The sequence below is a fragment of the Micropterus salmoides genome, unplaced genomic scaffold (assembly GCF_014851395.1).
Source record: "Micropterus salmoides isolate LMB-PRFRI ecotype aquatic unplaced genomic scaffold, ASM1485139v1 Ms_hic_scaffold_12, whole genome shotgun sequence".
NCBI classification, from domain to species: Eukaryota; Metazoa; Chordata; class Actinopteri; order Centrarchiformes; family Centrarchidae; genus Micropterus; species Micropterus salmoides.
In genome coordinates this window covers 10,334,152-10,361,139 of record NW_024040263.1, presented here as the reverse complement: position 1 = coordinate 10,361,139, position 26,988 = coordinate 10,334,152, and the positions used below count along the sequence as shown (strand labels likewise).

Here is a 26,988-nt window from a genome sequence, read left to right as displayed (position 1 = left end):
CTTTATTCATTCTGTGCAGGAAACTTGATTTAGAAAAATGGAAATTAAATGATTTGTACCTTTGACAGAAAGTATCAATTTATGCCGTAATGCCTGGATTGCAGGATTTTGACTTTATTTATAAATAACTTTATGTGTTGTATTTTATACATTTTTGCAGTGTTTTATATGCTCATCTACTGTGCTACAGCATAAATCACACATTTAAGGCGCTCAATTTCTTCATTTTCAGCCATAACGTTCTTTCCAAGGCTACAAAAGCAATTAAAATAACTACAACCTAAATCACATTGTTAATTCACATGCTGATTGCTTACAACACAAGACAAGAGACTTTGGGCCTGCAGTGAGAGAAAGCATTTTGATTTTTAAATGTGTACTGCTGATGTGACTCATACATATGAAAGGCCCCATTTAAAGCGCCAAGAATCACAGGAGGGGGACAAAACATGTCTCTTTAGGTTTCCAACACTCTACAGGTTTGAGATCAGAGACAGCTTCTGTCTGATATATGGCTGGGGCTTTTAGACTTGGGCTTTTAGGCTTGGGAAACATACTGTACTGTATACACCCCTGTGTGACCCCAGCATGGCTCCTATACACTCAGACAGGGGGAGACGTCACTCTCTATGCTCTCCCCCTCCTGTGAAAGTGACGTCCATCACCAGCTAAAAGCCACTGGGAGGGCAGATCTGGCCATTATGCACTACTGAGAGGGAACAGTGAAGAATAAGGAGGGGACTGTGTGATGCTACAGCTTGGCTATGCTGCTAACCAGAGGGGGATGAAAGCAGAGAGTACAAGCAGGCAGTGGCGGAAGAACTATTAAAGTCCTGTAGTACAAAAGTAACATCAGCAAAATACACTTCAAGTATCAAAAGGAAAAGGCCCCTGTCAGACTATTGTAATTATATATTAAATGATTATTATTTCAGATGCATAAACACATATGTTTTAATGCTGTAGCAGTAAATGGAAATACTCAATGAATTACATGTATCTCAAAATACTATTGTACTTGAGTAAATGAGGGAAATATTGTGCTCTTTACTCCACTACATTTATCTGACAGCTATAGTTACTAGCCACAGTGCAGACTCTTTATTATCCAATTGGGAAAACATTGCCAGAGCTATTAAGCTGCAGAATAAATAATAAATACAAAGACTGGAGGCTGACAAAATAATAGAATACAATACAACAGAATAAAATAGAATAAAGCAGAACTGTACAAAATGTGATTGATTAAAACGGAATAGAAGATAACAGAATCTAATAGAATGGGACAGAATACAGCAGAACTGAGTAGATTAAACCAGAATGAAAAATAACACAACAGCACAAAGACAAACAGAATTTAATAGAAGAGCTCTCCTAATGTTAAAATAAACAAAAAAATACACTTAAACACAAAGTAAGTGATCTTAAACCTTTATAAAGAACCACAGTCTGATTCCATCTATATGATTTAGGTCATTCAAATAAAAATTATAAATATTGAGGCTCTGTGGTCTCTGTTATTCTTTACTAATGGCTCCAGTCCCCAGATATCAGAATTCAGCTGGCATTAAAACAACTGTTGCGGCAGAGAAAGCAAAGCTGCTAATGCTGAAGTAGCTACATTTTGCATACATTTCATGGAGATCCGAAGAGCGATGCTTGATTTGGATGGTTAATTTAGATGCAGAATACATACTGTAGTTGGCGTTGAGGCTGGTGTGCACATGCAAATCATCGCCCTGCTTGACGGGAGGGTGCACTGTATGAGCTGAGCATGTTCAGCCCACTCATTTTTATACTACTAGTCTTTATGTCCCAGCCCAGCCTCCTCTCCCAGTCTCTGATTCCATCTTGGCAATGACAGACATCCATATACAAACACACACACACACACACACACACACACACACACACACACACACACACACACACACACACACACACACGTACTAATACACTTCACATACACTCTCAATTGGCCTCCCTCACTCACTTCTTTCTCTCACTGAAACACACATGCGCACAGATTCCCTCAGACTTCGACACGTTCTCCTTGCTTCTCTATGGGTGAGCCATCATTATCTAGAGAGAGTGCCAGTGTTTGGCCACAGTATGCCTCCTTCCCAGCGTTGAACTGAACAGCCGAGACATGGGCTGCTGGTAGTGACACAGCTGTCACAGACATGCCTCATTACTGCTGTTGCAAATGTCAAAGCACTAAAGTAATCACTCACAGCTCTACTGGACACATGGTCATACCGTAATTTATTTTATGGGAAAAGGGGTTAACAGTTGTGTGTGTGTATGGTGATGTTATATGGAAGAGTGGATTTTACACATTTCTTTTATTTGAAATACTTTGCGAGATGGCTGCATGCTAATGTGACAGCAGGTTTCTAGATATTTGCAGCAAGTAATAGCATGATGGGCATTTTTTTTTTTTGCACAAGCACAAACTTCCTTCAGAGTCATTACTGTCAATCCAGGATGCTTCCAGCTATGTTCCTCTCATGGAGTTTATCATATATTTGCACCCGAGGCGTATTTCCCCTGCAAACGTCAAAGTATTTGTGCTGGGTATTTCATTGTAAAAAGGTTATTCAGCTTTGTTCCACCAACAAAGTGATGAGAGCATAGGTGTTTTATTTATATATATCATGAGTGATTTGACTGATCATTCACTGTTAGAGGAAGCTGGAGTACTCTGCCACCGGCTGATCGGGTTAATGGTTTACATTTCATCCTGTTGTCACTACAAGCTGCTGTCACAGCCGTCCAAACTACCATGGACCACAGTCAGTGTGGTATTGTTATGGATTGTTATATAAGTTGCCTTGTAGTGTTAGTTATTTTAAGTCTCTGATATTTGAAAAGTATAAAGAAAAATGGTCAGAAGAAATGTTAAGCAAGCCAAAACTGAGAGCATATTGTGTTACTAAGCACACTTACCATCCAGAGCAATGTGTCAGCTCTTTTTGTGCTTGGGTAAGATCAGTGATGTATGTACTGTAAGTATATATGTGATATAATGTGTTGTGGTTTTTCTTGTTCCCTCTCGGAATGCATTATAAGTAGTGTCTTGTAAGTCCATGTGGGCTGGGAACCTTTAGGTGTATACCACTTGAATAATAAATATCCATTCATTCATATTCATTCATTTGTTATGGAAGGAGGGGGAGAGAAGCTAATCAGGTCTGTTTTCAGAACATGAGCAAGTTGTCTTGATGGAAGACGTATGATGGTATTTCCTTTTTTCCTTGAAATTCTAGAGGCTCAATTTGTCTTTAATACATTTATATTAAACCTGAAAATAATTGATTCTTTCTGGGTGAACTTGGAGGTGGCTGAAACAAGCTGTGAACACAACACAAACATATTATCACCTTATAAACAGCTGTTTATTTACACATCCAGCAGATAAGGTGCAAAATTAGCATTCATTTGTAGTTGTGTTTCTGGCCACCTGATGAATGCAAATCCAAAATTCACCGTCCTTTCAGTTCTGTTTTCAGTCTTCACCAGCTTCTGCTCTTTAGCTGCTAAATGCTCCACTGTCTTCACCAGCTAGTTGATAACTTTGTCTGTCCACTGCTGGCGGACAGTCTACAGTGAGCTGTGAAAACAGCTGTCTGTTGCAGCTGAATACTACACTATGAGAGCAGTAAACAGTGAACCAAAGCATTAAAGTTGTGGTTCGTAAAAACCTAAACAATGAGCTGAAAGATGCTAAAATACTCCACAGAGCTGAGCGGAACTACAGAATGAGGTAATAATATTTGTTGGGTTTGTCACTACATGAGTCTCCTTTCACATGAAACAATCTTATTCCTTAATCTTCAAAGTTTGAACCTTGTTCTTGTTCTTTATTGTCTGCCTGTTCACTTCCCGTGTTGTCGGAAAGGTTTCAGAGACAAAGAGCGTCCCCGTAACCAGGAGACATTGCAGATAGTCATTTATTGTTAATATAAAAATACTGATTATAGCAGTTTTAAATTATTTATGTTCATGTTATGCTGTTAAGATAAATGGTACCCGTTCCTATACTTACCTCAAGAAACAAGTATCCAACACACCGGGATTTCAGACCAACAGGTTAAAAAGAAATGAGTAGGGTTACAAAGCTGTTTCTATGGACTGAAAAGAATATTTCCATTGACCAGATTCCAGATTCCTGTGTTGTAAGGACTCAACCCTGAAATGTTCCAAGGGCAGCTGTGAATGTTCCTTGGTGTGTGAATGCATGTTCACCGCTTTGCATTACCATAAAGTGCAACATATACTGCAAGTCCTTTGAGGTAGTTACCATAGAGATGTTATGCCCAGGATAAATGTGGTAGACTGGAGTCCTTGATCCTGGAGCTAACTTCTAGTTTATGAAGGAGCAAGGGAAAAGTTCTTCACTCAGTTTTGTGCTTCGCCTGATCAGTAATACAAATGAAGAATTTGGGAGCCAGAACAATGGAAAGAATTAGGCACTTAAAAATGTTTGCATAACGAGCTCCTTCTCACCGTAATGGTTCTCTTCTTTTTAATCACCTGCACTCTCCAGACCACCTACACCCTTCTTCATGATCAGATACAGGACCGACAGGCTGATGTATGATCCGAGGAATTAATCTGCTAAGCCTGATTGCCATTACCGCCATGCGATTATGCACCTTGATTACTGAGCCCACCCCAAGGACCATGACGTGCCCTGTTGCACATTTTAAAGGTGCGCATAAAATTATGTGGTGATTACCCCACAATAGATCAATCCACAAGCGAATGAGACTGTGTGGCCATATAGACCGTCTCAAGTAGGACTGTGATTATTAATAGGTACTTGAGGTGACCTGATACCTGACGCTTGAGCAACTGAAACTGCCTCAGATCCTTCATATAAGCAAATAAATTCATTTTCATACATTTTGAAAGTCATTATTGGATTATTGTTGTAGAGGTAGAATTGTTTGGAGTTCAAGCATGGATAAAAGGGATGTTGGGCTCTTCAGAGACGACTGGGGCTGCACTTGTCCCTCTTAAGACAAACTTCAGGCGTCTAATGGCAGAACACATGTGGATGGGCTTGACACTGAGGAGGGTGGCACGGTCCACTTATCAGTCTGTATACTGGTAACACACATCTATTGGAGATCAGTTTTTGCTTGTGTATGATGCAAAAGAAATTGAAAAATATATTTTTGTGTGCCAATCAGAAGAAAGAGAAAGCTTGTGCTTACAAGTAATGAACATGTAAGTACATATCATTCTGCAGTGACACTTATCCTCAGAATTTGGGCCCATCTAATCCTTCACTGTCAATTTTAAGGATTTTTTCATTTAATCCTGAGCCAAAGTACTCATTTGGTAGAGCAGATAAATAGTCCCACTGACTTATCCAGAAGCAATCCTACATCAAGCGATTAATTGGATGAGACAATGAAGAAGTGAAATCACATCTGGTGACATATGGACTATGTTAGTCACACCGAGACATTACCTTGGATAACCCCCCACCCCTCCTTGTGCAGCAGTCCTAATGTTAACATATTTGCATTAGTAATATCCTGGCAAGGATTTAATGGACTACCATTCACAGCAGAGGTCCATGTTCTGAGAAAGCATGGTTCTCAGTGGCGGTCATGTGCCCTCCCCGCACAATTACTTAATGGCTTCAGCAATTACGCACATCTACAGGAGTAAAAAAAAACATAAATGTCAGTCAGTTGAAAAGAATTGATTTATGTCTTTTGTCTGTATCAAAGCACAAGCTAGGAAGGTTTTTGACATTGTAAACGTATTTGATAAAGACAACACAGCTGAAACCGTACGCACATGCTGTAGATATATCAAGGGCCATTTACAGTATGCAAATGTGAATTTGAGCTTCCAAATGCACAAATGCAGAAATTCCATCACTGGCCAGAGTTCAATAACTCTTCAGTCTTCAAGTGTCTGGATAATGGTCACTGTGACTGCACATCACTGCAATTCAAAACCTCAACTATCCATCGCTGGACAATGTTTGCCACTAAAACAACATGGATGAGGGAGTGTGTGTTGATGCTAGTTGGGCCCTGTGCTATTGTAAGTAGTCATGAGTGATGGACAGGAGAGGATGGGTACATACTATTCACAGTGCTCCATGTGGCAGCTTGCATTTTCACACTGGTACAGTATGTTTGTCAGCTACAGACAACGCAGGCACTTACGCACTGTCGTGGGCAAGCAAAGTAGTGTTCTGCCAGCCGACTGCGTCACGGGCACATGCATGTCCTACGTACCGTGGAGTCCCTGATAATACATGCCTGCATGGCTTGCAATGACAGATTGTAAGATCTTGGCATCCTAGAAAGATGCACAGGACATCTTGAAATCCTATTTTAAGTATGGACACAGCAGTCTTCTCCCCAAAATCTCTACCATGCACACTTTGCACCTTAAACAAGTCGCATTTGCTTACCTTAGACATTACTTGTACTATGCTCAAAGTGTTGGGAATTGTACCACTCCACATGGAAATGCAGTGGTATTCTGTTCTTGATACTGCTTTGAAAAAAATGCCCCCCCTATTACAAAAAAAGCAGTAGCTTGCACCATTGTTTTTCTTTATCTCTATTTTTACAGCCACAGAGACCATTTACTGCATTTACAGGAATGCACAGGCAGTTTTGACAAGAGGAGACTTCAGTACCACCATTCTTTGAGAGGAAAAATACATGATAATAGACCATAATCGACTTCAGCAATAGAGTGGAAATTAATATTCTTTTATTGCAAAAATGGATGAGTGAATGAACAAAGGAATGAATGAACTGAGAGCATCAGATCATGTCATTGACATGGCAAGAAAATGTCCTGTGTAACAGGTTTCCCGTAGAGATTACCACAGTGTCCATGATGTTCCTCTCTACATTTACAATATGAGAAAATCAATCTCTGAAGTCCGGGGGATTCAGAATCACGGCGCTGAGTAACAGTGTATTCACTTTAGAGTATTTGTGTCAAAAGCTTTGTGAGTCACAGGGCAGAACTGTGATGTCTTATGCTAGGGCTACAACGTGGTGCTGTTATAATGTATATTTTAAGAAGACATACACTCATCTGAATGCTCTGATGGGTGGTCCCAACACTGTATGAAACAGTTTGGGCAGAGTAAGAAGGAGAAAATAGTCACTGTGATCAGTCTAAACCATGCACAAGAAACTTGCTGCTTCCAGAAAATGTTTATTTTGTTCATAAACTTTTCATAAAAATAACAACATCAATATTAATTTAAAGTATTGTAGAAACTGTATATGTACAAAATCTTTACTTGAACAGTTAATATAACTTAAGGCGAGTTAAATAACTTTTTTGCAGAACCCGGTTGGTGACAATTTCACCAAACTCTCAACATTGTTTGGTTGGTGATGGGTTTTTTTTGTTTGTTTTTTTGTTTTTTGCTAAAGTGAACATTTCAGCATACAGTATCTCCAGCAAAAGATACCAGAAGTCAAAACCCTTTCATCACCAAGGTAAAGTCCACAGAAACTCGCAGCAATGTGTGCTACCTGATTACTCAAAAGCAATGTTTATATGATTTGCTAGTCATGTCTAGCTTGATTAAACATACTTCTGTACATACCATAAAATCATTTTTGTTGAAAAGCCGTACCACAACTAGTTAACATACTGGTCCCTTTTAAATGTAGATCAGCTGTTCAAATAAATAACTCTAATCATACCAACAATGGGATGAAGTGCGAAAATGTTTCTGATATCAAATTGTAACATTTAAAATATTGTGTTACTAAACAATAGCCCTCAAAAACCAAGACATTATTAATGATTTAGAATACATTTCACCTTGATAAATGACGTTCAATTGTGATTAATGTAAAATATACAGTTAGCTATAAAAATACAAAGAAGTACAGTAATACAAATATATTTATTTCCCATTTATGATATATCTTTCACAATTGTAATAATCCAAACAATTGTAACACAATACAAAGATCAATGACAAATAAACACTGACAACCAAATGATAAGAAGTTAAACAAACACTAAATTTGATCAAAGATGGACACATTTATGGTCAAAGCCATAAATGTGTTAGCCTACATTCATGTCAATAACCCTCACTATGGAGTGAAGGAGTACCTTGACAGTGGTTGATATTCCAGTTAAAGGAAAGAAACACTGACATAAACATGCATTTTAAGAAACATAGTCCAAACCATTGCTCTAAGAATGCTAAAAGCAGAAAATAAGAATCTTAAATGGAGATATTAATAATCTGTAAGTGCAATCCATCCAGGCTTGGAGGCGATGGAGGTTGGAGCTGTCCAGATGAAGAGGTGCTGAACAGCAGTCATGCAATGCCGCAGCAGAGAGGTTTGGCTCTACTGACAGTAACAGCAACAAGTCACTGTTGATCTGTTTACCGACTTTTACAACTTATGCATCTTTGCATAAAGTCAGCAGCATCAGCAGCAGGCAATAAGGCCGAAGCAGACCTCTTTATCCCTTTCTGCTCCTAAAAATTGTAATATTCGCAAAACCTCTTGCGTCAGGCATTGGCTTACAGTCAACCCAACTCAGACATCAACTTGTAGTCAGCTGGCTTATCTTCCAAGACGGAAAGATCCTAATATTGTATGTGTGGGCAAAGCCTTGCCTTCAAATTCCCTCGGGAAGAGTGAATGGCCATGCGCCGGTGGTCACCTGTGGCTTTATTTCCATTTTCTCCTTCTGTTTCAGGTGTACGCGTCCGTGCCGTTTCCTCTCGTCGCTCCGGGCGAACCGTTTGCCGCAGACATCGCAGGAAAACGGCTTCTCCCCGGTGTGAGTCCTGGTGTGGGTGGTAAGGTGATCGCTACGGCTGAAACTGCGCAAACAGATGCGGCACTGGAAAGGTTTGTGGCCCGTGTGGATGCGGATGTGCCGGTTGAGCTCATCCGAGCGAGAGAAACGCCGGTCGCAGCTCTCCATGGGGCAGGCGAAGGGTTTCTCTTTGGCTGGGCCGTGAGAGGCGGCGGGGCTCTTTCTGGCCCTTGGGGGCTTCGTCGCACGGGTGGTGTAACTTTGGGCAAAAGAATCTGGCAACAAGGAAGAGTACAGGATGGAGTCTATGGTGCTCGGTAAAGCTGGTGACGTGTATAAAGAATCACACTGATTGGATGACTGTGGAGGTTCGGGGAAGGGTTTCAGGTTAGAGGAGAGGCCCATCGGAGGTGGTGGGAGGTAATTATTGTACAGGGGGCTGGAGTAGCTCTGAGAACAAGTGTCAGAGAAACACGGTTCCTGTTTGATACCTCCCTCCACTTTAAACTCCATCTCTGGGTTGGGACAGATTGGGGGAAACGTGTCTAAAAGTTCCTTAACATCCATTTGCTGGTCAGGGGGGAAATCACTTGACATGGGGAAGGTTTCTGTCTGGAAACTCGACTCCAAACAGTCAGATTTATTAAATGCCCCCCACTCATAGCAGCTGCTTTCAAACTCATTCTTGACCACAACAGGGAAGGAAGCGGCCTCTGACTTTGGTTCACCCTTCTTCTGGTTCGGGGCTCGGGAAGAGCCGAAGCTTAGCTGGGAAGTGGACGGGTCTTGGGCCTGGCTGCCAGCCTGATCATCAGCATACCTCGGGCACGTCTCGTCTGGAGAGTATACAGGGGGGGAAGGTCCGGAGCAGGTGTAGGATTGCCTTTTGACGCCGGGGTCTCCAAAATTGCCATTGCTGCTGTCCATCGGCGCAGGCGATGGATAAGTTCCTCGACTGCTGCCGCTCTGTTGCACTTCTGAAAGTGGCAGTGTAGATATGCCCACGATCTCAGTGATCATATTGAGAAGTGTTTCGGTGCTGCACGGCGCTCCCTGAGATGCCTCAACATAGAAACTGCCAGAGTAGGCGAGCGAGGAGGGGGTGTAGGTGTCTTTTGGGCACTCGCATGGGTTAAAAGCAAATTCCGAGTTGGAAGCTTCGGTTTTGAGGGTTGCAGGGGCTCCTTCTGTTAAATTAGAATAAGAGAAAACTTTGTCACCGCGAGTGTTTTGAGAATAAGTGCAAAATAAACGAGGAGGAAAAACAGCGTTACATAAACACATGCGTATTTTGGCACAGGAATGCCTTGATAAGATACCTCGATATACACGACTGCACGTTTGGAGTTATCTATTTCTCTGTGGTGCTCACATTTAACACATTTAAATTCTCATGCATGCACATTTTAATCGACTGTGCAAAGATGCGAACTCACCGTGGCCGAACTGGGCAGGTACCCCCCGCTCTGCATCGACGTACACCTCCTGGTTGTCCTTCCGCACGCTGTTTTCCATTCCCAGGGAAGAACTGCTGCAATTCTCAAACTGAGGGTAAAAAGAATCTTTCGCATTCAAATCCATATTGTTCAACATAATGATGCACTTAGAAGTCCGTCTCTCCCAGGGAAAAAGGTAAAAGGGGAAAACTGTAAAACAAATTATGCAGATGACTGTTTTCTTTCAACCCCCCTTTTGATGGTTTTCAACAAATGATCCAAAGACGTCTGTGTCAAAAGGTGTAAAAAGCAATTAAAGGTATTCCTTTTCGTCTCCGCTCCTCGGTAGGTATTTGCTTGCCGTGGATTTCACATCAGCGACTTCCCCTCTCTCTCCTTATATACACTTTGGCAGCTCCCTCGGCCCTCCTCCCCATTCATCAGCTCCAGTGAGAGGATTCCCCGCTGCGTGTAAACTTCATGCCCATATATGGACAGAGGATGTGACGGAGTCCCCACCCCCCTTCTCTTTCTAATCCTCCCTCCTCCCATACTGGAGAGATGGAGTCTGACGTTGCAACAAGTGGCGACCAGTGTTGGTGGTAAAATGTTGTAATGATGGCATTTCTTTCCACAGTAACGATTTATCAGTTCAATTAAAATACAATTAAAGCAAAGCCAGACTTAAAATACTGTTGTGGTATCACCCTCCAGCACACACTGGAGGTAATATTTCTCAAACAGCGACGGTACCTCCACCATCCGCCGATTAGTTTTGACCATCCTCTCAGGGTATAAGCGATAACACATGGTAGAAAAGAGGACACCCGCGCTGTTTAACTGACATTCACTGGTGGGATATTCCAGTTTTTCCATGTGACAGACATACTCTTAGGGAGTCTTAAGTACTACAGTGCTGAAGTAGGGAAATTAGAAATTAAATATGTTTTATGTTTAAGAGGGAAAATGCAATTGTACAGATAGGACTAGTGTAATTTTAACATATTTCAGGATATAGCTTACCATACATGCATGCAGGCCTACTGTATAATTTATACAGTATTTGAATATAAATAAACACTAGTTAGCTTTATTCTAATATAAGAATATAAAAATAGAAGAACCAGCAGTGAGTTTAACTCATTTCTACGCCAGACTGCATGGCCTAGATGTTTTCTAGCAGTTCAGATGAACAACTCCTCCCGGCAGTCAACTGCTTAGATTTACTTTCACAAATCCACAGCCTCTCGTGTGGTCCCTGGAAATTGCGGTCGCTTACACCATCAGGGCGAATAACTGCAAAGCCCAGTCTAAACGAACCCTTGGCCTTTAAAAGCATTGAAGGGAGTCAATAACACCCCTGAGGTGTTCAGTGGTTGAACCCAACTGTTCACATGACATTTCAACCCCCAAAGCATTTTTTCTGTTTATCTGTTGCTGGGTGCCCTCCGTGGTCACACTTCCTATTACAAAAAGTCGATACTCTTTCATAGTCGTTGCAGTCTGCAGCAGACCTCTGGCACCGGTTGGAGGTTCAGGACCATGGATAGCGACGGTGCGGCATTCAGCCATGTGATCACACATGGACCAGCAGCACACACTTTACTTTTCACTGTACACTCAATGGATCCTGTGGTTCTTTATTCGTGGGAATGGCAAATTGTTTTTGCATATCACCCCAAAGGACTATGGGGAATTCTAAGTCACTACTATCACAATGATTTTGCATTTATTATATGGTGCAATTCTTTCTACAGTAAAAGTCATCAACAGAATCGTAATGATCCTCCTGATAGGCTACAATGAGCAGAGGTTTAAGCAGTATATTATTATACTATAACTAGCAATATGCAAAGGCAATCAACACATTTATCGGATGATATGAGTCCAATATGTTTTATTCCTTTGTAATAAAGATTCAAGCCACAGACATCGCCCCTAAAATCTACATTTTAGTGGTGATGTACACTTTTTTGCCACTTGTTGCTTCTATTCCACTACATTTCAGAGGGCAATATTGTACATTTTACTACATTTATTTGACAGCTTCAGTAAATATTTAATTTTGCACTCAGATTTGATCAGCTTGTATAATATGCAGGATCGTTATAGTTTTAAACCTATATAAAGCTGTTAAATTAGCTCCAACTTGACCAACTACAACATTAAAGTGCTGCTTAGATGAATAACACTGACAGGAGTAGTTTTACTTTACTATTTTTTGGTACCCTCACAAAGAGTCACAAGATTGTTGGGGTAAAACAGTTTCGAAATACTGTTAATGAGAAAGATGTCTAAGAAAAGAATATTTTAAAAAATATATACACGATTTTCTTTTGGTAAAATGTTGCTTTTGAAAATGTCTTACCACAACAATCTTGTGACCCTTTGTGAGGCCTTTATTGACAACAACCTGTGACAAGGGGTCACAAGTTCACATGGCTGGACACAAGCAAGAATGTTTGAAACCACTGCTGTATAAGATAAGTGGACCAAGGTTATATCAGAAAATCATACCTTCACACCATTAAATACTGCATTTTACCAATAACCACAGGATTTTTCTTTTACTGCAATGAATGGGCTCCTGTGAGCTCAGGGCTCAGGTTATTCCAATTGTATCCAAGTGTGCTCTGTTATGGACAAATTTAACTGAAGATAAGAAAGCTTGTGGGCAACATGGAATAAAATATATTGTGTCTAGTGCAGCTCAAATGCAACAAGACTATTAGACATAATACACAGCCTGCTTATACTAGACTGCTCGGATTTATGTTATCTCCTTCAATACTGAACGGTGGAAAATGTATCAAAGGATCTCGGAGTCGCTGCCCTGTCATCTTTTTAAGGTAGTGTATGATAATAGCGTATAAGCTCTTTCGTTGCAGCAGTGACATTCTCCTGAACAAATCGTTTTCACCTTAGATGTGCACTCTAATTCTAGGCACAGAGATGTTTAGCTTTGAGGAACTGCCTCCAAGTAATCCAGAGTCTATTAAAACCAATCTGATCACACAGAGTTCAGATCACGGGATGCTGTTATGATAACTGCAGTGTGGCTAACCTCTCTCCTCCATAAAATGCCACAGCACGGGGACTAAGTAATGGATTTATGTAATGTTAGCACTTACTGACATTATAGCGCAGGGGTAACTGCATACCTGTGAAAGTTAAATGAAAGCCTTTGCTTTATTCCCTTGCATCTTAGCACTGTGAGACAAAATGCGCCTGTTTCTTAGGGAACGGTGTGGTAGGTTGAGAAAGAAAATAGAGCAACACAATGCTTCCATGTTTTAACAAGAATATTGACTTCAGAAGAGTTCAAAGTACTGGCTATGGAAAGAAGATGAAACATTGCTTTAATGAAAAGATATCCTGGCACTTCTACTGAATGGATCATTTCAGTAAAGCACAAGTGGAACATGCTTAAATATAGTCTTGACCTAAAATAGGTTCTGTGTTTGTTTTTTAAAATTCAGCAAAAGAATAAAATTGTCTGTCTACGTAAGGTAACAAATTAAATCCATATTTCTAGCTACATATTATATTACTTAGGTATTTTATTAACAGAGTGCTACCAGAATCCTAATAGGAACTTCCAAATAAATTGCCCATGTGCATATGGCACTACTACGAATTTAATGCATATACATATTAATGCATATTTAAAAAGATCAAGAGTCTACAGCCATTCTAGTGGAACTGTGAAGCTAAATGTTAGCATCAGCATCCTGACATGCTCACACTGACCTGCTAATGTTAAGCAGGTATAATGTTTATACCTTATTTATACCACGGAGTTTAGCATATTAGCATGCAAACATTTGGTAAGTACAGTTGATGGGAATGTCATTAGTACTGGACAAAGTGAAATGTTGACCTGACAGTTGTCAAGATATAAGGCCAAACCAATATCCCAGTCCAGACTGATCAAAGTGGTGGAACAACCAACTGACACACTGACATTGCCATCCCTAGAGTCACGCTGCTAGCATGGCTAAAAATGCTCCTGTTCAGCAAAAATACAGCTCATCTTACATAAAACAACAGTATTTTGCACAGTACAATAGTTTTGTCTCTACATGCTCAAACAGAACAATGTTCAGTCTCTGTTGATTAAATTGTTGATGACATTACTCCAGCTTCATCGATTGTGTGTGTAATGGCAAATATTGCTTTCAGAAGTGAAGTGAAAGTGTTGTGCCCCAGGGAAAGGTAAATACTTCTCTTCATCCTGTACATGTAACCCCCTGGCTATTTTCAGGTTCTCTCCTGGACAGGGCGTGGGAGTTGTGCTTGCAGGTGGGTGCCTGATAGAGTTGAAGAGGCAGTGAGGAGTGACTGCCCTCTGAGATCACTGCCTGCAAGATGAAGGATGGGGTGGACAGTAATGTCTGTTCTATAGTTTCTTATTTTAACTTTTAATATTATTCTTCTGACAACCCTAAACTCATCTAATCCAGTAATATGGCCAAACACAGTTGTCTCTCTCTGTATTGAGCATTTATGAAACATATTCACAGACAACATATAAAACATTAGCTTTTACAACACATTGTTTTAGACAAAATCTACAAGCTGTGGCATGTTGTTGATTTTGCTAAACTGTGCAGCAGTCAAGCTATTGATAAAAACTAAAGGCCCATAAATGGATCATATTACATCTAATTTGGGTTCTGTCCATGATAGTTTTAGAATTGAGATTTTCAACTGGACAGAGACCAGCATCACTGTTATCATTGATTATTCTTATCATCATATATACATATATATATACTGAAATGATCCATCTATATATCCATCTATATATATATATATAAGGACTGAGAAATATATATATATATATTTCTCAGTCCTTCATCGACAATAACCATTTTAAACCCAGACTAACTGAAGACCAAAAAAGTTTAAGTGAATTTAATTACTACTTGACAGCATTAAAGACAACCATTCTGACTTACAAGTTTTACTTCAAAATGGAATATATCTCACTTGATGTACAGTAGCTCCTCAAAGTCTCAATGCCTTGGCATTCTGTCAACCAACTATGCAACCCACACTGTTTGAGAGTAAATAATAGAAGAACCTGATCCATACCAGGAAATCCACTGAGATGCAGAGGCTGCCATTGCTGTTTGATATAAAAAAGCACTTAAAACCTAGCATGATCCGGAGAGGTTATACAGGAAAAACTGTACTGGATCGACAAGACAAATGCAAAAAGCCAGAGAAAAAAAGGTAGGCAACAGCTTTGCCTGCATCCATATAGTCATGAAATGCATACAGTACACACATTTACATTCAGCCTCAAGTGCTGTGTTGTACTTTTGACTAATGCCTTTTTAAGTTTGTGGATGTAAGGCAGATTTCATGGAGCAATCCTACAAAAGCCAGGGTTGCACAACAGCTGGAGAAATTCATCTACCTCCCCCAAATCACATTCTGACATGTCTCACAGACAAATCTCCCCCCAAGGCGTTAGATGAGGGAACATCTTCAATCTAAACCTGGATACAATAGGGCCTGTAAGACACCGCAAAAATGGATTGGGAGTGCTAAAACCACAGAAACCTCTGCCGGAAACACGACTTTCTATAAATACAAGATACTCGCCTCAGCTGCCAAGTTCGTTATTTTCTCTCCCTCTCTTTCTCTTTCTCTCTCTCACTCTGTCATGTCGGGCTCTGCATAGTTATATATATACTGCATCATCATTCAAACATTGGACAATTGATAGAAAAATAGCACAAATAAGAAAAATAAAAGCAGCGGAAGCGTGGTTCTTCTTTTGAAGGAACATCTCTCTCCTGCTCTTCCTCTGAGAGTGGGAGTGGGTTAGGGAAGCCCGGTACCAGGCCCCGATGCTGCTGCTGCTGTTGGTGTGGCAGGTTTCCCGTGCGATCCAAAAATACTTTCGCACTCGCCCACTTTGGTCCCCAGCTGCCTGTACTCTTTGGTTCTACAACAAGGATGGGTGAGAATCATATTCAGCTCTCCAATCGTGATTGCGGAATGCCCCTGTGTTTCTTTAACCATGCCCCCAGACTCCTCCACACGCATTGCACTCACATGGCTCCCACCTTGCCCTCTTCTCTGCTGGATCCATGCTCGCAGCACTCTGACAGTCCAATTCTTGGGCCTGATCCAGATACTGTACCTGCTGTTACCTAACTGCATGGACATTTTCAAGAGAAAACCATGAAATAGAACAGTGTATTTTCCTATTTTCTTGACTTCACTGATTCAAAAATGTTTGAATCGAACTAAAGAATGCCTTCACTCCCAGATAACTGATAGTATGTTGATAACAATAAATAGAGTGCAATAAATATGTAATTTCACACTAAATGCAATTTTTTTGCTTCACCACATACGCCAGCAATTCCCTTAAACTGAAGCTCAATAACATCTACTGCACGAAATCATTATCCTGCAACATGGGACTAATTGCATGTACTTCTGACCAATCCATTGACACCACAAGGTGTATGAACAGATATAAATGTTAATCATTAGGAAACATTGTTTCTATCACTGCTTTTTTGATGGACATAACAGTCAATATAGGGGCATGCAATGCAAACAGATTCCAACAAATAGCTAACAGCAGACGTGAGGAAACAGATGAAGAATGTTAAGAGCTTGCAGCTAACAAAAGTAACTATGGAAACGGCCAGCTCTACATTGCACTAGCTTCCACAGCTCTCTCCAGAAATAAAAACTGTTGGGCTAAGAGCGAATCAGGTAAAGACAAAAGATCCCGGGTGAACCTATTTATAGTGGGCCTTACATAACATACATAGACCTATGTTGGCTGAGGCAAGTTTGGTGCTCAACAGCAAGCTTCTGGGGGGCAAAAGCAGGGTACAATGAGCTAGAGATGCTGGATTCTGCAGGGTATTTTACAGACAAACATTAAGTATAAACAGCAATTAGGCCAGTGTGGACGATGATGCTGATGGCAACTGAATTAAAGAGAAGAAGGAAGGCTTGCTGTTTTGATGTCAGGGAGAACAGACACTGTTAACACGGTCCTGGGAGGGCAGTGATGTCAAAGCCGGAGTTCCACGAACAACATTAACATGCGGTAAACTGACAGAAATTGACACAGTAAACAGTTCATCACAATGAGGCCTGAGGAATGCACAGGGAAACAAAAGCACACGTCACAAGAAGCAGAAGTTCATAGCCAGTTTGCCCGAAAGGCCTTGTTTATTTGTATGGGAGCGAAAAAAGTTATGTCAGTACGCACACACTCATACATTTGTGGCCTCAGGAAAAAACGTCTAATATCTCCAGTGAGATGATATGAACATACGAGCCCACATACGCACGGAAAACCTGTGTGAGAGCCACTGCAATGCAGGAGCAGTGATCATGTAGAAATACTGCCTGCCACCATATCTTAAATCCAAATTGAGCCATTAGCATAATTATCCACTTATACTGCTTTAATTCTAAGTAGCTCTCCATTGTAAGTAAAATGATAGCTAAGCTGTATTCAAAAACCTCTTTTCCACTCACAAATGCCTTATTAATTAGCTCCCTCTAGCATAAATTCCCAGTAATTACATTCAATACAGAAGTCAGTGCTACAAGGGGGATATTTCCAGCAACTATTAGACAACTTTATAATTACTCTGCAGATGTAGCATGATTTCCAGCATAAAAATATTCTCTTTCAACATTTAGTAGCAGCCATTTGGATACCATGTTCACTCCATGCTCACTGCACTCCTCGGACAATTCATTGTTAGTCGGCAATCACAAAATATTCGCTATATAGACGCTCTGACATGGTTGGGATGATATGCAAATGAACACTCCCTGACTCATCTGTTTATTATGCAGTCACATTAGTTAGCTCCGATGCTGTTTGGCTATTATCCCATCTCACTGTGAAAAAAGGGTCTTGGGTGAGGGGGATGGATTGCGCAGTGAGTGCTTTAGTCACACAGATTGTCCGCACTCTTCAAAGAAATAAATGCATTTTCGACTGTGGTCGTATTGAAGGGATGAGGAATCCATTTCCTCTGAGAGAAACAGTGAAAGGCAGAGGATATGGCTCATCTGTGTCCAAATCCCTTGATACCGTGCTTTGCGTTAACAGGTCAAGGGGTCAAATGATGAGCTTGTGTCTCCCACGACTGAGCCCGAAGGCAATCATTGCGCATTGATACATCATACGCTAGTTTTTTGAGATCTAAACTCACAAACGATTCAGACAACTAAACATTTCCCAATGTTGAAAAAAAAAATGCTAAAAGATTCATTTTTTAACCTTATTCAACATGCACACAGGTACTTAATTATAGTGTCTATTTGTATTGCTCTTAATAGACAGTATCTACCATTTTAATGAGAAGAAAAACTGAGGGACATGCTGTAGCTTCTAATAAATGTGGTGAAACTAACAATCTGTGGCTTCACAGACTATCTGCTGTTCTGCTAACTGATAGAGGCACTATTTTTAGCCGCGCAACCTTAATGCACCATGCTGCCTTCAACTATACAACTGCACATCTAGCCCATTCAAAGGATTCATAAAAGTATAGAGGTTGAAACCCAGTGGTCATGCACACAGACTAAGAGCCCGTATCAGCGCTCTCTGTACCATTTTTTTTTTTGGTGTCAAAGCATTAATAAGAACATTGCCTCCGTTTGCCCCTGTGTGTGAATGTATGCCAGCATATGTCAATAAGTAAGAAGAGTTCGCCACCTATGTGCTCTCTACGGCTTTTGATTTTAGCTAATTAAGCACCTAGCCCTCACAGCAACTGCGCTCCATGGAAACCATGCAAAAAAGCAGACGTCAGCTAGAGGCCTTCAAATGTGCCATCTGACAAAAGAAAGAGGACGGGGCTGCTGTACTTAAGGTCACAGTCTGTTGAAGCTACTTTCTGCTTTGACTGACAAAGGTTTGCTGACATCTCTGCTAAAGAGTTATTAACTTGAAGCTGAAGAAAAAGACCTTGTAATTTCAATACTTTACTTGTAAAACAGGGTCAGTTTATGTCAATAAACAATAATTGGAACTGCAGGAAGGTATGATTTTGGGCTACTTAGTAACACTGCAAGCAGATCAATCAAATCCCTGCTGTTAAGGATGTACACTGAGAATTAAATACCCTGGACAATACACTGTACTGTCTAATATTCATTAAATATTACAGCTCTTAGAGCTTATTTGTATTTTGGGGGATAATATTCACTCCTAGGCATTATTGGGACTACTGGAAAGATTTGAAAAATACAAGAAAAGGAGTCATGGTGGGTTTTCATCTACTGGCAATAAGAGCAACTTTACCAATGTAAGATTACACGTTATATCCAAGATATAAAATGTGCACACATTCAAAAACCATGCATGCATCCTGCTGTGACATTTATCATGTGGAGTAACACCAACATTTCCAAAAAAGTACAGTATGACAAAAATTATTTAAACTGTTTATTGTTTCTAACAAAACAAAACCATTGTCACAGTCACTGTTGAATTCCCTGCCAGTCAAACCACGGGCTGTGTATATAAAAATGTGGCTGCTTTTAGAAGCAGTAATTTTTCAATGTTGAGCAAGACTCTGTAGAACTTTTTCTGAAAGACTTGATCAAACAATTAAATATCAAAATCACCCATTAAGACAGAGAGCTAAGGACATACGATTAAAGAGAAATGGCACAATCAAGAATAATGGCATTTGTCAAGTGAATACAGAACTTGTTCATTTATGCACCGATTTCCCAGATGGAAACTTGAGATAAATCTGAGACGTTCTTCATATACGACATCACTCGTAAAGTGTGTAAGCATGAACGCAGAGAGATGAAGCAGCATATTAAAGAAAAACACTGTAATCACCTGTCTTGATTTTCCATATTAAAGCAATGAAGTTGTGCGTGTCTGTAGTTGTGAGGGCTGAGTTCATTAAGTGTTTCCTAAATGCATCTTAAGTACACATAACTGAAGCACTAGACAGTGCTTGGCTCCCCATACAGCAGGTTAGCTGCACTTACACTTGAAGGTACCCTTCAGAGAGCAACTGTGTGAAACCTGTTATTTTAATTAAAGGTGAAATGTGATCATAAATACCTATTTTTCAGAAGGATCTTGCAATTACAGTTTTTCAGTGGCTAGTAGAGTTTCATCGACCAGACAAGACATATTATTTTATCTTAACACCTGATCATGTAGTTGTCTCAACCACATCCAGATAAATGAAAGCCATTATCTTAGAAAAGATGAGATGAAATCTACAGTATCAGTACTGTTCAGCCATCATTAATACTGTCAGGGATGACCAGCCAGTGAAGGGGTGGCTTCCTTGGCCCCTGCCAGTGCTGTCATTGTACTGTTCCCAGATATACCCTGTTTCAACATACTGTCTATAAACATTATTGATGATGTTAGTCCTGAGTTCCTCATAAAGAGCAGCTGCCTTCTCTTGGTATGGTCCTTCTGTGTTGCTATAGTGGTGGAGGGCTCTGACTGCCAAGTAGTTGATGTTAATCCATATCGGTCCCCTCCAGTAGGGTGCATCGTGTTCTGTGTTTCGCTTCATATACAGCGGATCAGCCTTAGAGAGTGAACGCAGGCCGTACGGTGTCCACAGCTTATTGGAGTCTCTCATGTCACGGAAGATATGTTCTAGTTTGGGAGAGTCCGGTGTGAGAATGTGAAGTAAGAAAGGGAACAAGCTAACATAACCCAAAGCATTAACATACTGCAGCTTGGGGGCCCGGCGGACTGAGCGCACAAGGCGAGCCACAGGGAACTGGTGACGAGGTTGTCCGGGGGGCACGTACACCTTCTCCTGCTGCAGGGACACAGCCTGGGTGTGGTTGCCAAAGTCACTGAAAGCATGAAGTTGTTCTGACCAGTGGAGCTCATTCAGCAGGTTGTTGTCTGTGAGCACTTGGTGGGAGAGTTCATAGTCCTGATGGGGCTCACCTAGAAGCCGGGCTATACTTGCCATAATGCCTGAGGCCAAGGCCATCCAGCAGTGTAAATCCACATGGCGCTCATCTGCTGATGGGTGTGAGGCCCGAGGGTAGTCATCTAGCCCAGAAGTCAAGGTCTTGGGATTAAGGAAAAGATTAGTGTCCTTGTCACGTCCGCGCCAGCGGTAAGAGTTTGCTAGGGGCCCTGTCTGTGTGGTGTTGTACCATTCAAACCAGGTTTTCAGTCTGGGGAAGAGCCGTCGGAGAAAAGGCAAGGTCAGTTGATAGGCCACTTTCTCTGGATTTGAAGAGAGCTGTTCAATAAGTTCCTGAAGAGCTAAGAAAAGGGTAGGTGGGTTGGCATTCTCATTATGCTGAACTACAAACTCAGCTGGGACTTTACTGCGAGCCTCGTCTCCCAGGATCTGCTCACGGGGGATCCAGCCCTCCATATTGATCAGGTCTACCCAGTGGGCAATCGCCTCCCTTGTCACATGGGGATCCCACTTGCTCAGCAGCAGCTGGTGAAAGCCTTCATCCCAAAGGAATCCTCTGGGAAAGAAAGAGCGTGACGGTACGGCTGTGAATAAAGCACCTTCAGGGTACAGGAGCGGGTATTCATTATACACTGACTGTACCACTGACTGGCCATAGAAGTAACCCATTCCACCCAACATGTTGCTGAGCGCTGCCTTGCCAAACTTAATATGTGCTTGGCTAAAACCTTTGCTCTCAAGCCCAAAATTCTTCTCAAACTTTGCATCAAACTCCGTTTTCCTCTTCTCCAGCTCCTGAGTCATGACGGGGCCCACGAGTTGGTTGGGACGGTTGTGGAAGCTCCCAGACTCAAACAGAACTTCAATCTGGAATGGCGTCTGGACGGTCACCTGGTGAACCACAAAGTCGCTGTCTTTCCTTGTGTCAGCGGGTTTCTGATGGTTTTGGTGGGGGGGGGGCTTGTAGGTGTCTACAGCTATATAATGCCTCTTCTCGCCAGAGGGAGAGCTGTAGACAAACCTGCGGTTCAGACTGTGCTTCACAATGTCAGTCAGCTTCTCCAAGCCAGGAGAGACAGTCTGAAGATAGTTGTAACTGAAAAGACAAGAAACTATTAGTTGTTTTCAAAATTGATGAAATCAAAGCAGCCACAAAAACCTTTAAAGTAGTTTATAGTCACTCACAGACAAACAAGTGATATCAACTGCACTAACAATGTTTGTGAAGCCTTTGCCTACTGTGGCATAACCTTGAGCGTGGTATAAGCCTTTGCAGGGGGTGGTAATGGCACAATGGATAAGACTATGCCTTTGGTGTGAGAGACCCGGGTTCAATCCCCCACTGTGACCCATCCACCATTGAGTCCCTGAGCAAGACACTTAACCCCTAGGTGCTTGCATGTAACCTCTGACATATATAGCAATTGTAAGTCACTTTGGATGAAAGCTAAATGAATAAACGTAAATGCAGTATTGTACTGGTGCCTCAGAGGTTAAGCGACTGGTCACAGTAAAATCAAACTTTAAGCTAAAACTTACACTACATGATTCATCTTCCCACAAGAAATCATAATTTAAACAATTCTCATAATTTCTATCAGTGCATACTGTACCTTTCTATTTTGCTAAGCTGGTCCTCTCTGGCCCTCATGAAATTGTGAAATCGTTTTGCTCTCTGTTAGTGTTGCTAGCAGACAGTCCTGATCCACTCAATACAAAAAATACTGATGGTTCTTTCTGAAGGCGGATGAACACCTTCAATAAACGACAGCTGTGTCTTTTCAGGAAAAGACTGTAACCCTTATGGCCTGCTTTTCTTTGGCTTTTCAAATGGTATATGTAGTATACATCCTGCTATAATATATATCACAACATTTAGAAAATGTTCTAATTTGTTTTTTTGGATTTACAAATTGATGAAACAAAGGCTGAAAATCCTGCTTTTGCTGCCATCTAGTGGTTGGACTTCCTTTTGAGAGGTGCAACAGACTTCAAACTTCATCATTCGAATAATGCTTTTCTACTATAAAAGATATGGTGATTCATCACACACATTGCTACGCATGGATTTTTTTACTCATATACGGTTTAAATGGCCACTGTTCATCACTGTTATATGACGATGTCTTCTCACCTTTCTATGGATGTAAATCTACGTACATATGCCTCGTTTACCCTCACTGACTGATAACTGAACTAACTGGGTTATAACTGCAAAATAAAACTATATTCTTTTCATTTAAAATATTATTTGGTTAAAGTATTATGGGTCAGCTGTTGTAAGCAATTCCTAGATTCCCTCCAGCTTCCTTGTCCATTCACTCCTGTATTCCTGCATTTACCTGGCATATTTAGCACTGGACAATTCCCCGGTCACTGGCTTTCGGAAGGTGATCTTGAAGTTTCCAAGTTCTTCTGAGAAACCAGTGATGGATGCGAGACGGTTTCTCTCCTCAACGTGAGCCTCCAGTGAGCCCTGTGTATCTGCTGCTGCGTAAATCATCAAGGAGATGACTGGAGCTTGAGGGGCAGAGCTCTGGTGGGTAAAGAAAAAAAAAAACATTTTTAAATCCGCAGCATACAGTTATTAAAAAACATATGTGTTCGGCTGATGTGAGGGAACAGCTGCACATAAGGCTGAACAAAGAGTATTCACATGCTGTTTGGCAGTGATCCTCCACGTCCAATCTCCTCCGTGATCCCCTCCCATCCTCTTGACAAACTCCGTGGTGAGTGTGAAATCGTTGTCTCGGATTTCCTGGACGCCAAAGGTGATCCCATCATGCATCAGCCAGCCATAGCTTTGCAAACGATCCCCTTGTTCACAAGTGTGCCTCAGGTTTACATCCATGTCAGAAAACTGACGCATCCACATCATGCCTGGGGAGATAAAACAATCAAAGTAAATACAATTGGTTGTGAAGCACAAAAGGATGCACAAATGAATTATTTGGAAAATAATAACTAGTTTCACATAGGTCCCCAAACTCACTGGCTACATGCACCATGTTACCAGCCAACTGTGTTTTGAGAACAGCAGTGCTTAATCATCTGTTACACAATATTGGAAAATGTAGTCCACTTTCAGCTGTCAACTAATCAACAATATTGGTCATCCAAATTGGCTGACAGGGTAAATAGTCCTAGAAACTGTGGCCAGAATTTACTTGAATTTGACAAGTGCCTGGGCTTGTTTCCCACCCTGTCCCTGATTTTGTGCAAGTAAACATTGAAGATTTGATTAATATAACAAAGAAAATATTTTGTCAACGCAAAAGATTAAATATTATATTATATATTCACCCTAAATCTAACCTATGACTCAATGTTTTTTTATGGCGCCGCTATTCCATAAAATGGAAATGTATATACGTTTTCTCCAAATCTAGCCTGATATATTTTGTATCTTTAGAAATTTTAGAACCTCTACTAGAATTTGAAATAAAACTGTGTATTGCATAGAGTCAGAGGGATGGAAGAGGGAAAATAAATATTTTTTATAGTTTTATTATTTTAAACACAATAGTGTTAATCTGAGTGAACACTGCTCCTCAACCTACTTTGTCATCATAGCCAACAACAAAATATGGACACATTACCATATTAACTACTGTATATCAAGGACACAGTCATATAGTGTACTGTGGTTTGGATTTTTCCCTTTAACTGTTCTGTAACAAATTTATATAGCAGCTTCAGCTTGACTCTGGAGGTGTCTGCCTACCTGTCACAATTGACCTGGGACTCCTGGTTTTCATGCCAAAATATACCTGAGGCCTGTATGAGCCCCAGAACCTCTCCGGGGAAACCTTGGCACTGCTACTATTGGCATCCAGGACAGGAGGTGACGGATGTAGGGTCACCACCCGTTTGGCAAGGCTGGACCGCATGTAGAGGGCATAGAAAAACCAAACCAGGCTGAATATGCAAAGGCCAATGGAGATGTTGATAAAGACTTTGCCAATATCAACTTTCTTTTTCTTTTCTTTGCGGTGAAATGCAGCAGGCTTCTCATCTTTCCTTGGAGGGGGAGCAGCTTCACCAGTCACCACCCTCTTCCTCTGCCTGCCCATCCTACCCTTCTGAAGCTGGAGAAAAGAGGAGGAGGAGGGAGGACAAAATGTTGATTTACAGTCTAATTCTGTGTTAATATCAAGGAAACTGAATGTCTGTTTCAGTGCTTTCTTCTGTACTTATCAACCAACCATTTTATAAATCTGCACCTGTTCTGTGCATGCAAGTGTACAACAACATACAGTATAAATTTACAAGTCATTAAAATCTTGTAACTACAGTGTAGGAGCCAATCATTATTTAACCCTAGCTATCCCATACGTACACAGTAACCTTCAGTTCAAGTGAATTGACTGAACTGCAAACAGCTCTCATTTCATTCCCATAGAAATTTTAAAGCTTTATTAACTGATGTTTTGTTAAGATTCTTGCAATCATTTGTATGAAAACTTGTCACTTGCTTATTGGTTGTCTTGCATACACTACTCAGTTGAAATGTACATGTAGCTGCCAATTTATTAGGCCAAACTAGTGCATGTAGTTTTTGTTGAAAGGTGTTGACTCACCTTAACGGTTATTTTGGAGTCAGTCTGTGTGTCTGCGTGTTGCAGTTCAACTGTATTGCAATTTACTGAGAATATATCTGAATATTTAGTCCATCATAAATGACATAAATGGAGTGGACAAAATATAAGAAACACCTCCCAGTGGAACCACAACACAAACTACAGACTGCAAAATGACCATGGGATGGAATCAACGCCTCTCCAAAACAGTTTCAGCAAAATCTGAACATTATAACTTTCATTATGGTAGGATTTCTTGCAGCACTGCTTTATTATTAAAAAGCATTAACGTTAGTTTTAGCTAACATTGTGTATATAACGTTACACTCACAAAGGAGTTTATTTCTCCATTAACCAAAGCAGCAGCCAATACTATTATTACTAGAGTATATACACAGTAGAGAATCTGGCCATAATTACAGTAAGTTAACATCTCAGACAGAAATTGTCCTTAGGAGCCTTCTGTAACGTAACGATTACTTCACGTCATCTCAGGCTAAAAAAGGCGGTCTAAGTTAACGTTAGCTTCCAGGTTGTATGATGGCAGGAAAGTCGTTTTACGGCGCCGACCGCTTTATAAATTAAACTCGGCTTCTACACAAAGTGTCTCTAATTCAGCAAGTGACCACCGACACATGTTTTAACCTAACGTTATGGTTTCAACCCACAAGACATTCAGCTGGAGACTCGCCCGTACGCGCTGCCTGCAGACAGCACGCTACTCGCTAGTAGTATCGTAATGCTAACGTCAGTTTAAGCGAAACATGACCGGCAGCCGCGATAAAATATGGCTTTTATTGATCGGCAGCTTATAAAATACGGAGTCAGTTAGAACTTAGAGCTTAATATTCATTGAGCAAATGGTTACCGACCTGTCAAAATACCAGGGTCTCAGCTGCTCATTATCCGTTGCTAGCTTACTAGCCACTTCCTTGTTACTACTCGTTTGTACTGACGTGTACTCCGCTCCCTAGTGTATCTGTGACGTCATCGTTTACCTCGCTCATCATACTACTAAACGGCACACATATACTAATGACATGAATTTAAATAAAAAATAAAAAGCATATGTGTCATCGTAGAGGGGAAATATGCAATTTTATTGAAATATATAATGTTAACTTCTTGTGTACGGGAGTGTGTTGTGAACAGTACAAACATGACTGTAGGAATACAAAACATTGTTATGACAATATAACCTCTATTCCACAGTGGACAGCTGCATGCATGAATGTCCTGTGAATT

General features: G+C 40.8%; 2 protein-coding genes across 2 annotated transcripts; both read right to left on the bottom strand.

Annotated features, from left to right (window-relative positions):
* Window positions 1–6,731: 6,731 nt before the first annotated feature.
* LOC119898951 (early growth response protein 1-B) lies at window positions 6,732–10,587 on the bottom strand. Its single transcript, XM_038713292.1, has 2 exons — window positions 10,230–10,587; window positions 6,732–9,980 (listed from the first exon to the last, which is right to left on the bottom strand). The coding sequence occupies exons 1-2, from the start codon at window positions 10,384–10,386 to the stop codon at window positions 8,650–8,652; spliced, it is 1,488 nt and encodes a 495-aa protein (XP_038569220.1). The 5' UTR covers window positions 10,387–10,587; the 3' UTR covers window positions 6,732–8,649.
* A 9,521-nt stretch (window positions 10,588–20,108) lies between these two features.
* On the bottom strand, window positions 20,109–26,700 carry mogs (mannosyl-oligosaccharide glucosidase). The gene is made up of 5 exons (XM_038713291.1): window positions 26,616–26,700; window positions 24,888–25,251; window positions 23,820–24,043; window positions 23,506–23,699; window positions 20,109–22,259 (listed from the first exon to the last, which is right to left on the bottom strand). Exons 2-5 carry the CDS (start codon window positions 25,234–25,236, stop codon window positions 20,489–20,491), a joined length of 2,538 nt encoding a protein of 845 aa, XP_038569219.1. The 5' UTR covers window positions 25,237–25,251; window positions 26,616–26,700; the 3' UTR covers window positions 20,109–20,488.
* Window positions 26,701–26,988: the final 288 nt, after the last annotated feature.